We start from the raw sequence: 12,190 nt of genomic DNA on the forward strand, positions 1-12,190 counted from the left end.
CACCATCGACCGGGGGGGGGGGTGATATGCATTAAGGCGTTTTATGAACATACCAAACGATCATACGATCAGTCTCCGAGGATGTGGTATCTTACATAACCGTTGGTGTTAGGTTGTTTCGGTTTTCACTTTGATCTGCCAATCATTTGCTGTGGTATATGCAGTAAATAATGTACGTCACTTTATTTAGAAGTAGAAAGTAACTGCCGTAGAAATCACCGCTTTTCCAATTAACCCAGTTCGGTCAGAAACCAGTTACCCTCAATTATGTAAAAAATGCACAATTTTTATTTTTAAACGTACTCTAATAACTGTTGAATTTATTTTAAGCAGTTAAGTATGCGCAATTACTGGCTTGAAATAGAAATGTTATAATGTTTCATAAGACTGGAATAATCAGCAGAAATTATGAACAAAATATTATTATTCTAAAATGCATAAGAACATGCAACCGCTGTACACTAATACTGCCTGGCTATAACTATTTAGATATTCAGACGAGAAATTTTATCGGTTTGGCAAATGACTGATTTGCCAGTGGAGTCAGTGGGGTTTATTTCCGAGTTGTGGTGTTAACCACACATTACATCAAAGGCAAACAGTGCGCATATGGAAACATATGCACCGCGCCGGCCCACCAAAGAGACCTTAGCTTGGCGAATACAATAATATAAACTCTGCCATTTTTCAAATGCCCCCTGCTGGACTAGGAAAATGGAGGGAGACAGGGGTGAACCAAAAAAAAACTGAAACTTTAAGGTGCAATCATCACGTAACAAATTACGAAAATCAAAAACACTGGATGCGATACATGTTATATAAATTAAAATACATTTAACATGTGAAAATATTAGAAAAACTGTCATGTCTGTGGGGAGGTCTTGTCAACCACCCGACCCCAGATTCGAACCGAAGTGGTCTGGCCCAGAGGTTACCGGAAGTTGTAGCGGCTGCCATGTTTAGCTGCTTTGTTGTAGATTTCTTGTAGGTTTCCTGCAGATTTTTAAGTGTTGCAATGGAGTCGAGCTGGAGTACATTTTTATTCCAGGTAAGAATGCCGCCGTGAGCCGAATATGGGGCCTCTTTAGATGAAGCTTAACTCGGAAGTGGGGAAGTGGACGGTGCGGATGGCTTTTTTAGAAGGTTTACTTTAGGTACAGCTAGCCAGGCAAAACAATGGCAGCGCGCTGGCTAGGCTAGGCTAAGCTAGGCTAGGCTAACGGCGGAGAGAAGCCGCGGGCGTCCAGCTGCGAGGCAGGGCGCGACGCGGCAGTTTTCGCCCCATGGTCTGGTGTGCGCGTCGAATTTATCGCGGGTTAAGTGTTCAGTGCAGGAAACGAGAACCGAGGGCGAAGTTGAGGCGTTTTATTTGGAGGAGGCCGGTCGGTGTGGCTGTACGGCGACTGGAGATGCCGCTGGGCGCCAACGGCGCCGCCAGTCCCGTGTTAGTGCGCGCGCGGCGTTAGCGGGGGTTACTCCTGTTTTCCTGGATTAGTGTGGCTCGTGAGCTTGGGGTTACTCCTGTTTCTATGCTACATAGGATCGCTTATAGTGTTTTTAATAATTTTTGTCATCATTACGGCTGGTTAAAACGCGCTCCCCCGCTCCCGCTCACCCCCCGTGGCGATCAGTGCAGGGATGCGGATGGAGAGCAACCCACGCCGCCGGAGTCTGCAGTACCGCTTTCTCCTATCATTTCCCACTATTCTCTCCTTTTTTTTCCATCGCCGTCGTTCAAATGGTCCCCAAATCCGCGGTCTTTGTGGGGGAGGAATGTGAAGTATGCGTGTGAAAACAGCGCGGTCCACTGGGGGGGGGGGGGGAGGATGGCCGGGCGCCCGCCGAGAGCCCCCGGTTCACTTTTAACCGTAAAATCCGTAAAAAAAATTTAAAAAAAAAACGTAAGTGTGTTAAAGGCGCGGGTCCGGGGCTTCAAACCCCCCACGGCCCATGAACCAGGGGCTTCAAACCCCCCACGGCCGCGAATCCGGGACTTTCTGCACCCATTTTGGCCACTTTTCTGTAAAAGGCACCTTTTCCTCCCAAAGGCTTATCTCCGGAATCTTAAGCGTGTTGCAGATACCCGGGGTGATTTGGGGGCTTTTTGTTTCTGGGTTTCACCCTGTGTCGTGGGTTTTTTTTTTTCTTAGCCTGGGCCATTGATGGATGGATGAACTGTTTTGTTATTTCTGTAAGTCAAATTAACATGCAGTTCTTTGCATTCATTTTTCCTTTATCTTTAATGCAGTTCTATCCAAAAAATGCAGAGGGTGGTGGGGGAGATTTGTGTGTCCCTCCCACCTGACTCATTTCTTTGTGAGGGTTTTTTTTTCTGGTCCTTATTGGGCTCTGGGTGCTGGACTGAGATCTACCTGCCTGCCCGGGTGGGGGTGACTCACACAGGGTCACTGGTATCCAAGTTGGCGGACTGAGTTGCATTATGGCTGCAGAGCACCAGAATCCCGCTGCTCCCCAGCTCCCCTAAGTAACCCGCCACCCTGCGGCGCTATTGACCAGGCTGGGGAATTAACATTCAAGCCGGAACCATAAAATCCCCCCCCAGGCAAAATGGCAGTGGTGCAGCCGCCTGGTTCATTGTCTGAATCAGATACAGCTTATCGGCCAGGTGTTAGAATCTGTAGAGCCTTAGTATTTCTTTCTGAGTCTTTTTTTTTGTGGGGGGGGGGGCGTGGGCGTGTATTGGGGGTATTTAGGTGGAAATCTGGAAGATCCATAACTTTGTAGCCCAGTACATTTCACCCAACTTTCTATACTCTATTTAAAGCTACCCAGCAGTGAATATTACCTTGATTTTAAACAGTCTGAACTTATTGTCCGCTTTGGTCGCAGAAATGTACCTTTCTGATATGTCTGCTGATAAATGAACTCTTGTTTGTACACTTTTGTGTTGAAAGGCGTTGGTTTAGGAGCTTTAAAATGCTGGGTTAGACTGCTATCTCCTGTTTTTTGCTTTGCACCACACATCATGCATGGTTCTGATGCTCATCCTTGGGGGTACTGTCCTTTGGGGGGGTCCCCCCCCTTTATCCTCTCATCTTTGAAGTCTTTGTTGCCACGGTGACAGGTACATGCCACATGCCTGTAGTAGATGCCTTGTCTCGTGGTGAACTGCCGAGTTAGGATTCGGGGGCGTGGCTGACTGAGGGTGTGTCGGGATGTTTGAATCGAGGGTGTGACTGCTACCTTTGGGAGGAATGCTGGCGGTCGTGTGTGGTGCATCCGCTTATCGGCCAGGTGTTGGAATCAGTAGAGCCTTAGTATGGGGGGTGGAGTGGGGTGGGCATGTATTGGGGGGTATTTAGGTGGAAATCTAGACGATCCATAACTTTGTAGCCTAGTGCCTTTCACCCAACTTTCTATCCTCTAGTGATCACTGGACTTTCTGGGGCACTGGTGGGATTCGGGTGTCGGTCAGGGGGCGACGCAGTTCTTTCAGGTCACACATGCGGGCTTGTAGGTTGCCATAGGAACTGTCCTCTATCAGGCAGAATTGACAGGAGTCTGACTGTACCGGATCAGAGTTCGGTTGACATGGCAGCTTGTGTAGTCTCTGTCCTCTCTAGCTCCTGAGAGGTTTGCTTATACCTTAAATTTTCAAAATACTTTGCCGTAGCTCTTGTTTTTGGTGAAGGGCCATTCTGGGTTAGCTGTCCTGTTCGAGGTACGAATGCAGTTCCCTTGTTGCTGTTGCCTAGGAGAGGCAAGTGGGGATGTCCTTTGCTCATCTGGCCTCCTCCTGGGTAGCACTGTGCTCACATCTTGTAGACCCTGCATTGGAGTGATGCGAGTGCTGCTTGGTCATGTGACAGGTTCACCCCCCCCCACCCCCCCCCCATCCCTGGTTATATGGCCAGTGTGTAAACACTTGTTGGTGCTTTTTTCTATGTAAGATTGCTTTAAAGGGCTGAGATGGCACCCCCAGAATGAGCCTTTTTTTTATAGCCTCTTCATATGTTAATTGCTGTTTGCTTTTGCCGTTGCGTGGAAGTTCGCGATGGCGGTCATCTCAGCGGCTGTCTTTTCTGGCTGCTTTGTAATAGTGGGCTTGCAGTGGGGGGTATGGCTTTCTTCCCTTCCCCCACTCAGATTCCCGGTTATTTATCTCTGAGTGACCTCAGCCTTCAGACTGGATTTGTGTCAAAATCACCGGAGCGATGTGAAGCGCAGCGCGCTTTCGGCCCGCCGCCCCCTGCTGGCTCCTTGCCGCCGCCTCCTTATTCCCATTTGTTCTTATTCATAACGTCCTTGTTGCAGACGCTCTCTTTGGTCAAGCGGCTCCTCTTTGCAAACTTGCTGGTTTTTGTGCAGTTGGCGGTTTTCCGGCCGTTTCTGGGTTCTGTGGTGCTGTTGCATGGGGATGCGAGGGCAATCCCAGGGTTTGAGCCTGCAACCTTTTGGTCTGAGTTGGCCTCTCACTTAACTGCTTAGCCACCATCTGCCTGGCAGGTGCTTTGTGTGTGTGTGTATGTGTGTGTGTGTTTTGGGGTGGGAGGGGGGGGTAGGGTCTGTTTGAAAGTTTCCCGGTTCCCCAGGGTCTCTGCAGCCGCTGGTTTTGGTTTGTGTGGCGCCACACAGCCGACGCGGAGGGGGCTGCAGCACAAAGACCCCCTGGAGGGGCATAAGCGCCACAATAGAGCAGACTGAGCGAGAAGCAGAGTTCATTTTTTAACCCGCAAGATCCCCCCGCCGACCCACTGGAAGGCTGCTTCTCAGAGCCAGGGAATAGTGCAGGGAGAGGACCTCGTAAACTGTACCATTTCCCCTTTGCCCCTCCACCTGTACAAAATGCCCCCCCCCCATCTTTCCAAAATGAGCATAAGTTGCCATTGGTGGCCTGGCCGCTTCGGAGGACGGTTAAACGCAAAAGTGCGCGTGTGATGGCTGCCATCAGGAGATCTTCCGGCTTCTGAACATGACTCATTTGTGCTTTCTGGTTCTTATGAGGCTTCGTGGCTTCTGTTGAGATCCCCATGATGTGCCGCACACATGTCCTCCGTGATAGTGATGGATGTTTCTGCGTCCTGCTTCCCGCAGGCCGCGTGCCCTATCGCTGACGGCTGACTGGCCTCGCTAACGCACGTCACTCGTTTGAAGAACGTCCTCTCCCGGCTTCTGAAGGGAGATATTAATAGGGATGATGTAAGAGGTGCCGTGAGCTGTCTCCTGCAGGAACAGGAGTTGCGTTTCGCTGGTAATTGGCGTCAGGGGGGTTCGCATGACAGCCGCGGCAGTGCTGAAATGTGGGCGCGGGTTTTGTTTTCCTTCTCCGCACAGCTGGTTGCCTTTCCTAACAAGGGTGGGGGGGGGGGGAGCTGGCAGATGTGAAGAGGTTCCTTGCTGTGTGCAGCTCTCACTTTGTAGTCGGCTTGAGCCCGTGCGGCTTGAGGTGCCATCTTGTTTGTAAGAGCAGATGCAGCTCCTGGATTAGGCAGCTTCGTGCATGTCGAAATTGGGCTATTCCCTGGCAGCTTCTGCTCGGCCTGGACTCCCCACAGCCTCAATATCTTAGGATTTTTAAACGAAAATCCTCTCTTTTTGAAGCTGTCCTTCCTCCTATATGTCATAGTGCTATTTTCTAGCGACGCGGCTTATTTTTTGTTGATGAGCTCTCCATTGCAGCTGTTAAATTAGATGCGCTGATATGGGGAAAGGCCCCAGGGGGGCGTCTAAACAGATTGCCTGCACTATCATTAGCGGTTTTCGCGGCCTCCTGCAGGAGATGTGGAGTAGGCGCAGCAAGTTCCTTAACCTTCAACCCCTGGTGATGTGCCTGGCTGGATCCCGCGTGATATAGCTGAATATCGCCATCCTGGTCCTCTCAGTGAGCTCCCCACTGACGAGCACAGCCCTGTCCTGCATCAGGGACGTGACCTCTAAGTGTGTGAGGGAGGAGGGGTGCTAGCCATCTCTCATAGATTGTATGCGTGGGAGCATTCGCTGGCTCCTCTTAAACTCCTTGCAGCCCTCCAGCTTCGGTGCCCCACCAGTGACCAGGAGGCAGTTAAATTAATAAGGGGCTGCATTTCAATCTTTCTGCCTCGCTGGCGATGTTCCGATTTCAGACCAACAGTCTAATGGCCGTGCTTTAGACTCAGAGTGAAAGTAAGATGGTGGCGATTCTGTCTGCTGCCGAGGATGTGAAGACGAAATCGACAGTGTTGAGAAACGTTCTCCAGAAAGGGTGATGAGACTGCAGTGTGAAGCCACTGTCAGGTCCAGTCGGAAGTCTGTGGTGGCTTTTTAATGATGGACTGGCTTCCCTTGATGTGTTTTGTTAAAGGGCTTCAGCACCGGTGTCAGCTGTCTTAGACGACAAGTGTCAGAGTATCCTGTTTGTCCATCACATCCTGTGTCTGTTATGATGTTCTGTGTTTTCCTGCAGACTATTATTCTGTGGCCTTTTTCTTAAATGGTGTTTCCCCCCCCTAATTTTGTCTAAAAGTGAGTGTTACTGAATTGTCATGGCACCGCGGGTCATAAAACGTCTTTTACGACACCCTTATGATACAGGTGCAAACTGCACGTGGGTCGGCACATAGTCGGTGAACTTGTGTCGAGTTCAGCCTCATTATTGACAGTCTGCGCAGTGGACAGTGTGTTTTATAAAGATTTATAGAAAGCTTTCCTGGCCCTCTGTTTCTGAGCATGATGGTTTATACCAACATTAGCCTTGTTTGACCCCCCCCCCCCCCCCCCACCATGGGCATCATCTGTGGTACAACCTGCCAGAATTCCAAGCTTTTCCTGTAGAGGAATACACTATACCTGAAGTATACCGGTGTAGTACAGCGCTCACAGACTGCGGTCTAACATCCTCCTTGACCTTAGCTTGACCTCCTATAACCCTGATATTGTTTGTCATCCAGCAAACCACCCGCAGACCCCCCCCCCCCCCCCCAAAAAAAAAAAAAAAAAAAACCCAAGACAAAAAAATAACAAAGTACACGGTCTCTAGGCACGCAGGCTCGAAATGTGTCTTGCTCTATTTCTGGCTAATGTGCTGGTAATGTCCTCAGGCTGCTTCAGTCCTGCGCTGTCACTTTCTTGGAGATTTGTCGGGGGGGGGGGGGGTAAACCAAAAGTCCAAATATGACTCATCAGAAGGTATCACCTGCCCGCATCCTGAGCACTCGTGAGTCGAAAGCTGCTGTGGTTTAACTGTAAAACATGCTGGCTGCCAGTTGAATGGTGGATGGGTGATATTCCCCCTATGTCTCCTTTGGCCATGCTGACCTACCTCCGCCTTGCTCTCTCCCAACCCCAGCAGGCAAACGAGGCTCTCCACCACCAGCACCAGGTGGCCCAGAGCGGCCTTCTGCCCCTACTCAGTGCAGGAGCCGAGCCGCCAGACCAGAAGCCCGTCCTGCCCATCCCACTGGATCAGAAGCCTCCGGCCAGCGCTGCGGAGCTCCTGAAGGACAACGTGGCCAGTGGGACGGGGGGCGGGGGTGGCGGAGGGGGTGGTGGAGGAGGGGGAGGCGGTGGTGGATCTGCCGGGCCTATGGCTGTGGTGAAGAAGGAGCCAAAGACCAAAACGCCCTTCGTCTGTGGCTACTGCAACAAGGCCTTCCGGGATAGCTACCACCTGCGGACAAGGCCTTCCGGGATAGCTACCACCTGCGGAGGCACGAGTCCTGCCACACAGGCGTCAAGATGGTGTCGCGGCCCAAGAAGGCACAGGCTGCTCCCACTATGGTGCCACTCATCTCCAGTGTGCCACGCGAGGGGGGCAACCCCTCCTACATTTCCACCATCGCCGGCATCCTCACCACAGCCACCACGTCGGCCTCTACAGGCTCCAGTGTCATGTCCGCCGCTGCGGCTGCCGCCGCCGCCGCCTCTGGCATGGCCCCCCCACCGCAGCAGCAGCCCAGCGCCCCCAAGAAGCCGGCCAAACCCGTGAAGAAGAACCACGGCTGTGAGATGTGCGGCAAGGCCTTCCGCGACGTCTACCACCTGAACCGCCACAAGCTGTCTCACTCGGACGAGAAGCCCTTTGAGTGCCCCATCTGCCAGCAGCGCTTCAAGCGGAAGGACCGCATGACTTATCACGTCCGCTCGCACGACGGAGGCGTGCATAAGCCCTATGTGTGCTCAGTCTGTGGGAAGGGCTTCTCCAGGTGCGTGACTCTACTCTGTTGGGTAGGGATTGGGGGCTTTGACTCTCCTGGCTGGGTTTGGTTGATTTGCAGGCTTCATATTCCCACGGCTGAGTTGTTGGGTATTTCACCTCGCCCTCGTTGGGTAGGGGTTGCGGGTTTTGACTTCCCTTTGTTGGGTAGGGGTTGCGGGTTTTGACTTCCTTTCGTTGGGTAGCGGTTGCGGGTTTTGACTTCCCTTGCTTGAGTTCTACCTGGAGTTGTTGAGGTGACATCTTCAGGCATCTTCATTTCGTTTCCCGCCGGTGAATGAAGAGCGTCTCGCATCGCTGTGGTGGAATCTTTGCTGACGAGGCCTCCTGTGTCTTTCTGCAGGCCCGACCACCTCAGCTGTCACGTGAAACACGTCCATATCCTCGGAGAGGCCTTTTAAGTGCCAAGTGACGGTAAGCAGCCTCTCCTGTCCTGTCCCGTCCCCCCCCCCCCACTGGCCTGATAGGGGGCTGCTTTGAGGATTTAGTGTCAGACTCCCGCTGCCTGCTCTGTTTGTCATGAAACCGCTGAAGTATGATGAACGCACAAGCAACCAGCCTGTCTGTGCTGGTGAGTGTAGACCCATTCAACATGGCTGTTTGGAGAGCATAGCAGAGCTACTGACTACAGTGTTACTTAGTGCAGGCTTTTGTGTGTGAGATTAGGTGACAGGTCATCCACTGCTTCAATGTAAATTGTTCACCAAATATCCCCTCCCCCAAGACTAAAGCATGGCTTCAGCTGGATTAACTGATGGGGTAAATTAAGCTAGTTTCTGGTCCTCCACCCCAGGCCTGCACTTCTGCCTTCGCCACCAAAGACAGGCTTCGCTCCCACATGATCCGGCACGAGGGGAAGGTCACCTGCAACATCTGCGGCAAGATGCTCAGCGCCGCCTACATCACCAGCCACCTGAAGACCCACGGCCAGAGCGGCTTCAGCTCCTCTTGTAATAAAGGTGGGTTGACATTTAACCCCGCCCCCTACCTGGCCCCACCCACAATCTACTACCACTGACTTGCGGGTCATGTGGAGGCCCGACGGCAGAGCATGTGAAGATGTCCTCTGTGTCCTGTCTGCCGTGATCTCCAGCTTTGCTTTTGCTTCCTACTAACAGTAAAGACTCCGCCAGGGTCGGCCTCGTCCGCTGACCTTTTTTCAGTGTCCCTCCATCTCCTCCCATGGCATCTTCGTATGAGCGGGCCGTGGTGACGTATCCCATCTGACTGGCACTTTGCTTGACCCCCAGCTTCGGATCCTGCCCTCATCCCGATGTGTGCGAGTACCCCCGGCTCGACGCAGCCCCAGTGGCCCTGTAAATGCCCCTCTCCTTGCGTCAGAAGGGACCCTTGTCTCTCTGATCGCCCTGTAGTGGACGTTTTTACATATTGCTCAGAAAGAGAACTGATGAATATTGAGTCCAAAATAAGTGTCCACCCACTCTGGTGCTGCTCGGAAATGGACGCATTTTGTACCCTGGATTGGCTGCGGGTTATCGAATGCTTCTTGGGTGGCTGGGTGGGTGGGGCGGGGGGTGATCTCGATTGGTCGTGATCTCTCTCGTTCAGGGTTGCCCTGGTAAACCTGCACCGACGACTCCTTGCAGGGGTCTGACGTGCTCTCTGTCGCCCCGGATACAGCCCCTGGTTTTAGCGGCCCCAGTATCGTGCAGGGTTCGGTTCATCCTGTGTTAGTCTGTGCACGACGGTGTCCCTCTGCCTCGCCCCCGAGAAGGAACACGCCATTCAGTAACGACTTCTTTCCCTCGTCTCTGCATTTTTGTTCTTGTTTGTTTTTCTTAGACAGTAACGAGGTCTGCAATTCAGCCTCAGCCACACCCGTAACGGTCTCTGCCCCCATTACCACGGCGATGAACCGTGGCAGCGTCAGCAGCAGCAACCCCGTCACCATGGCGGCGCAGATGAACATTGCCACCAGCACAGTCAACATCACCTCGCCGGTCAGCCTGCAGCATCCGGTGACCATCACGGCGCCGGTCAACATCGCCTCGGTCAACATCCCGGCGACCGCGCCCATGAACATCGCCCACCCAGTAGCCATCACCACGCCGATGCCCATGAACATCACCACCCCCCTCAACATCGCCATGAGGTCTATGGAGAGCATGCCTTTTCTGTCCCAAGTTCTGCCTTCCTCTCCTCCCTGGTAAACCGGGCCCAGTTTTCTTCTCCTTTGCCCCCATACCTACACACCCCTCATTGACCCAGCTTGCGTTGCGGGCCTCCTCCACCATGTCCCACTCCCGTCCTACAGATACACGGTTTACTTGGAGCAGAGTGTCTGCCCCAGCTGTCCAGCGTCGCAGCACAGGAAGCTGTACCTTCTTTTTTTTTCCATTTGAGTTTATTTAGAAGGACCTCTGACCTAGAAATAGAGAGATAGCGATGATGTAATACATTGAGAATAGGCGGATCTAGCTGGGCGTCAGGCTGAGGCTCCTCCCCTCCCCCATTTCCACCAATAGGCCGTCAGCTGACCCCTTTGGGTTCTGGGGAGGACGGGGAACAGAACCTGAAGAACAAATGCAATAAGTTTGCATTGCTGGTTTTAAGTTAAGGCTCTGACACAGCAGCTGTCTTATAGCCTTCTCTCTCTTCTTTTTTTTTTCCTTTAACTGTAGCCCGCTAATCAGTATTTAATGTTTCAAAGAGGAAAGGCAAAGGGGCGGGGCTTCTCTGTGGGGGTGGTGCTCTGATCTCATGAACTAATGTGCATGTGGACTCTCATTTCTCTGGACTGTGCTACAGCGACTCCTGCTGGAGTCTGCCTAGAGGCAGCAGTCTGTCCCTCACTTCTGGAACCTCCCTCCCTCTGTCGCGCCCCCCCCCCCCCCCAACCAATGGGATGGGTTTCTTGCACCCTGGTGCCAGCACGTGGGTGTTTTGTGTATGTGTGTTTTTTTTTTTTTGTGAACGAAGCGGGGGTGTTTTGCACTGACAGCACATCCTGTGTATGTGAATCTGCAGTATTATGCGACATGGTAGGGAGGCTAGTTATGAGGTGCCCGGGCAGTGCCCTCTAGTGGCCGCATGCTGTTCTGCGAGATCGGTCCCAAAACATGATTTTCCTATACTGTTACCATGCGTGTGATGGGTTGTTTCATTAGGTTTTTTTTTTTCTTTCTTTGAAGATGACCCTGTTAGTATGGACCTTCCGCTCAGGAAATTCGCTGACAGTAGCTCATTTTATTGCCGCCCCCCCCCCCCCCCCCATCCCAATTTCAGAGTGAACTCTGCCCCAAGCCATTTCATCTTACTTTGTAAATATTTACCGTACCATGCTTTTTCCTGCAATAAACATAACATAGAAGCTCTTTCACAGGTGTGGGATCCAGCAACTCCTAAGAACTGTCTGTATCTCCCTCTGTCTGCTGGATTTTGAGTCTGTCTCTTCTTGGGTCTTGTTGGTTACTCGGTGACGTCCCCCCCCCCCCCCCCCCCCCCCCGAAGGCCCCTGTTCCCTTGAGTACAAATAGATCAGAGGAAGGCAGCATCCCATCGTCGGTCCCCCTGGGCGTGACGACTCAGGTGGTCCGATTCAAATCGGGTTAAGTGGTCGGCCACCAGACTGCAAACCCGACTGGGTGGGGTGATGTGGGGGGGGCTGGAGGTTTGATTCATACTCTGTAGAGAGAACACTAAAGGCTACAGCCTGTGATTTTTGGGTTTTGTAGGGGGGTCGAACTGCCTCCGATATCGGGGATATCAACTGCCAGGAAGGAGTTAGATCTCACACACGCTCATCCAAGTTCAGGTCCTGCTAGCCCAGCACGCTCATCCGGCAATCTGGGGCTGGGCTTCCAGCTGTGTCCATCGCCATGACAACTGGGGGTTTATTGACTGCTTTTTTTGTGTATGGGGCATTGCATATTACTTAAAGGAAAAAAAGATGAAAATATGCATGTAGTCAACTTTTTTAAACCCAGTTTTTAAATTTTGAAGAGAATTGCTTGATGAGTATTGTTCTAACGTGTCATTGATTTATTTTTTTTTTTGTTTGTTTTACGGACGGACTTT

The 12,190-nt window shown here is 52.0% G+C and overlaps 1 protein-coding gene across 1 annotated transcript; it reads left to right on the plus strand.

The window, feature by feature from the left end:
* The first annotated feature begins 934 nt into the window (after nt 1-934).
* Nucleotides 935-11,613, plus strand: LOC125721858 (vascular endothelial zinc finger 1-like). The gene is given in 7 exon segments (XM_048998005.1): nt 935-1,048; nt 7,286-7,606; nt 7,639-8,141; nt 8,496-8,532; nt 8,534-8,566; nt 8,946-9,111; nt 9,956-11,613. Coding segments are annotated over 7 exon segments (1,461 nt in total). The 5' UTR covers nt 935-1,015; the 3' UTR covers nt 10,324-11,613.
* The last annotated feature ends 577 nt before the right edge of the window (nt 11,614-12,190 follow it).

The sequence above is a fragment of the Brienomyrus brachyistius genome, unplaced genomic scaffold, assembly GCF_023856365.1.
Source record: "Brienomyrus brachyistius isolate T26 unplaced genomic scaffold, BBRACH_0.4 scaffold35, whole genome shotgun sequence".
In the NCBI taxonomy this organism is placed as follows: Eukaryota; Metazoa; Chordata; class Actinopteri; order Osteoglossiformes; family Mormyridae; genus Brienomyrus; species Brienomyrus brachyistius.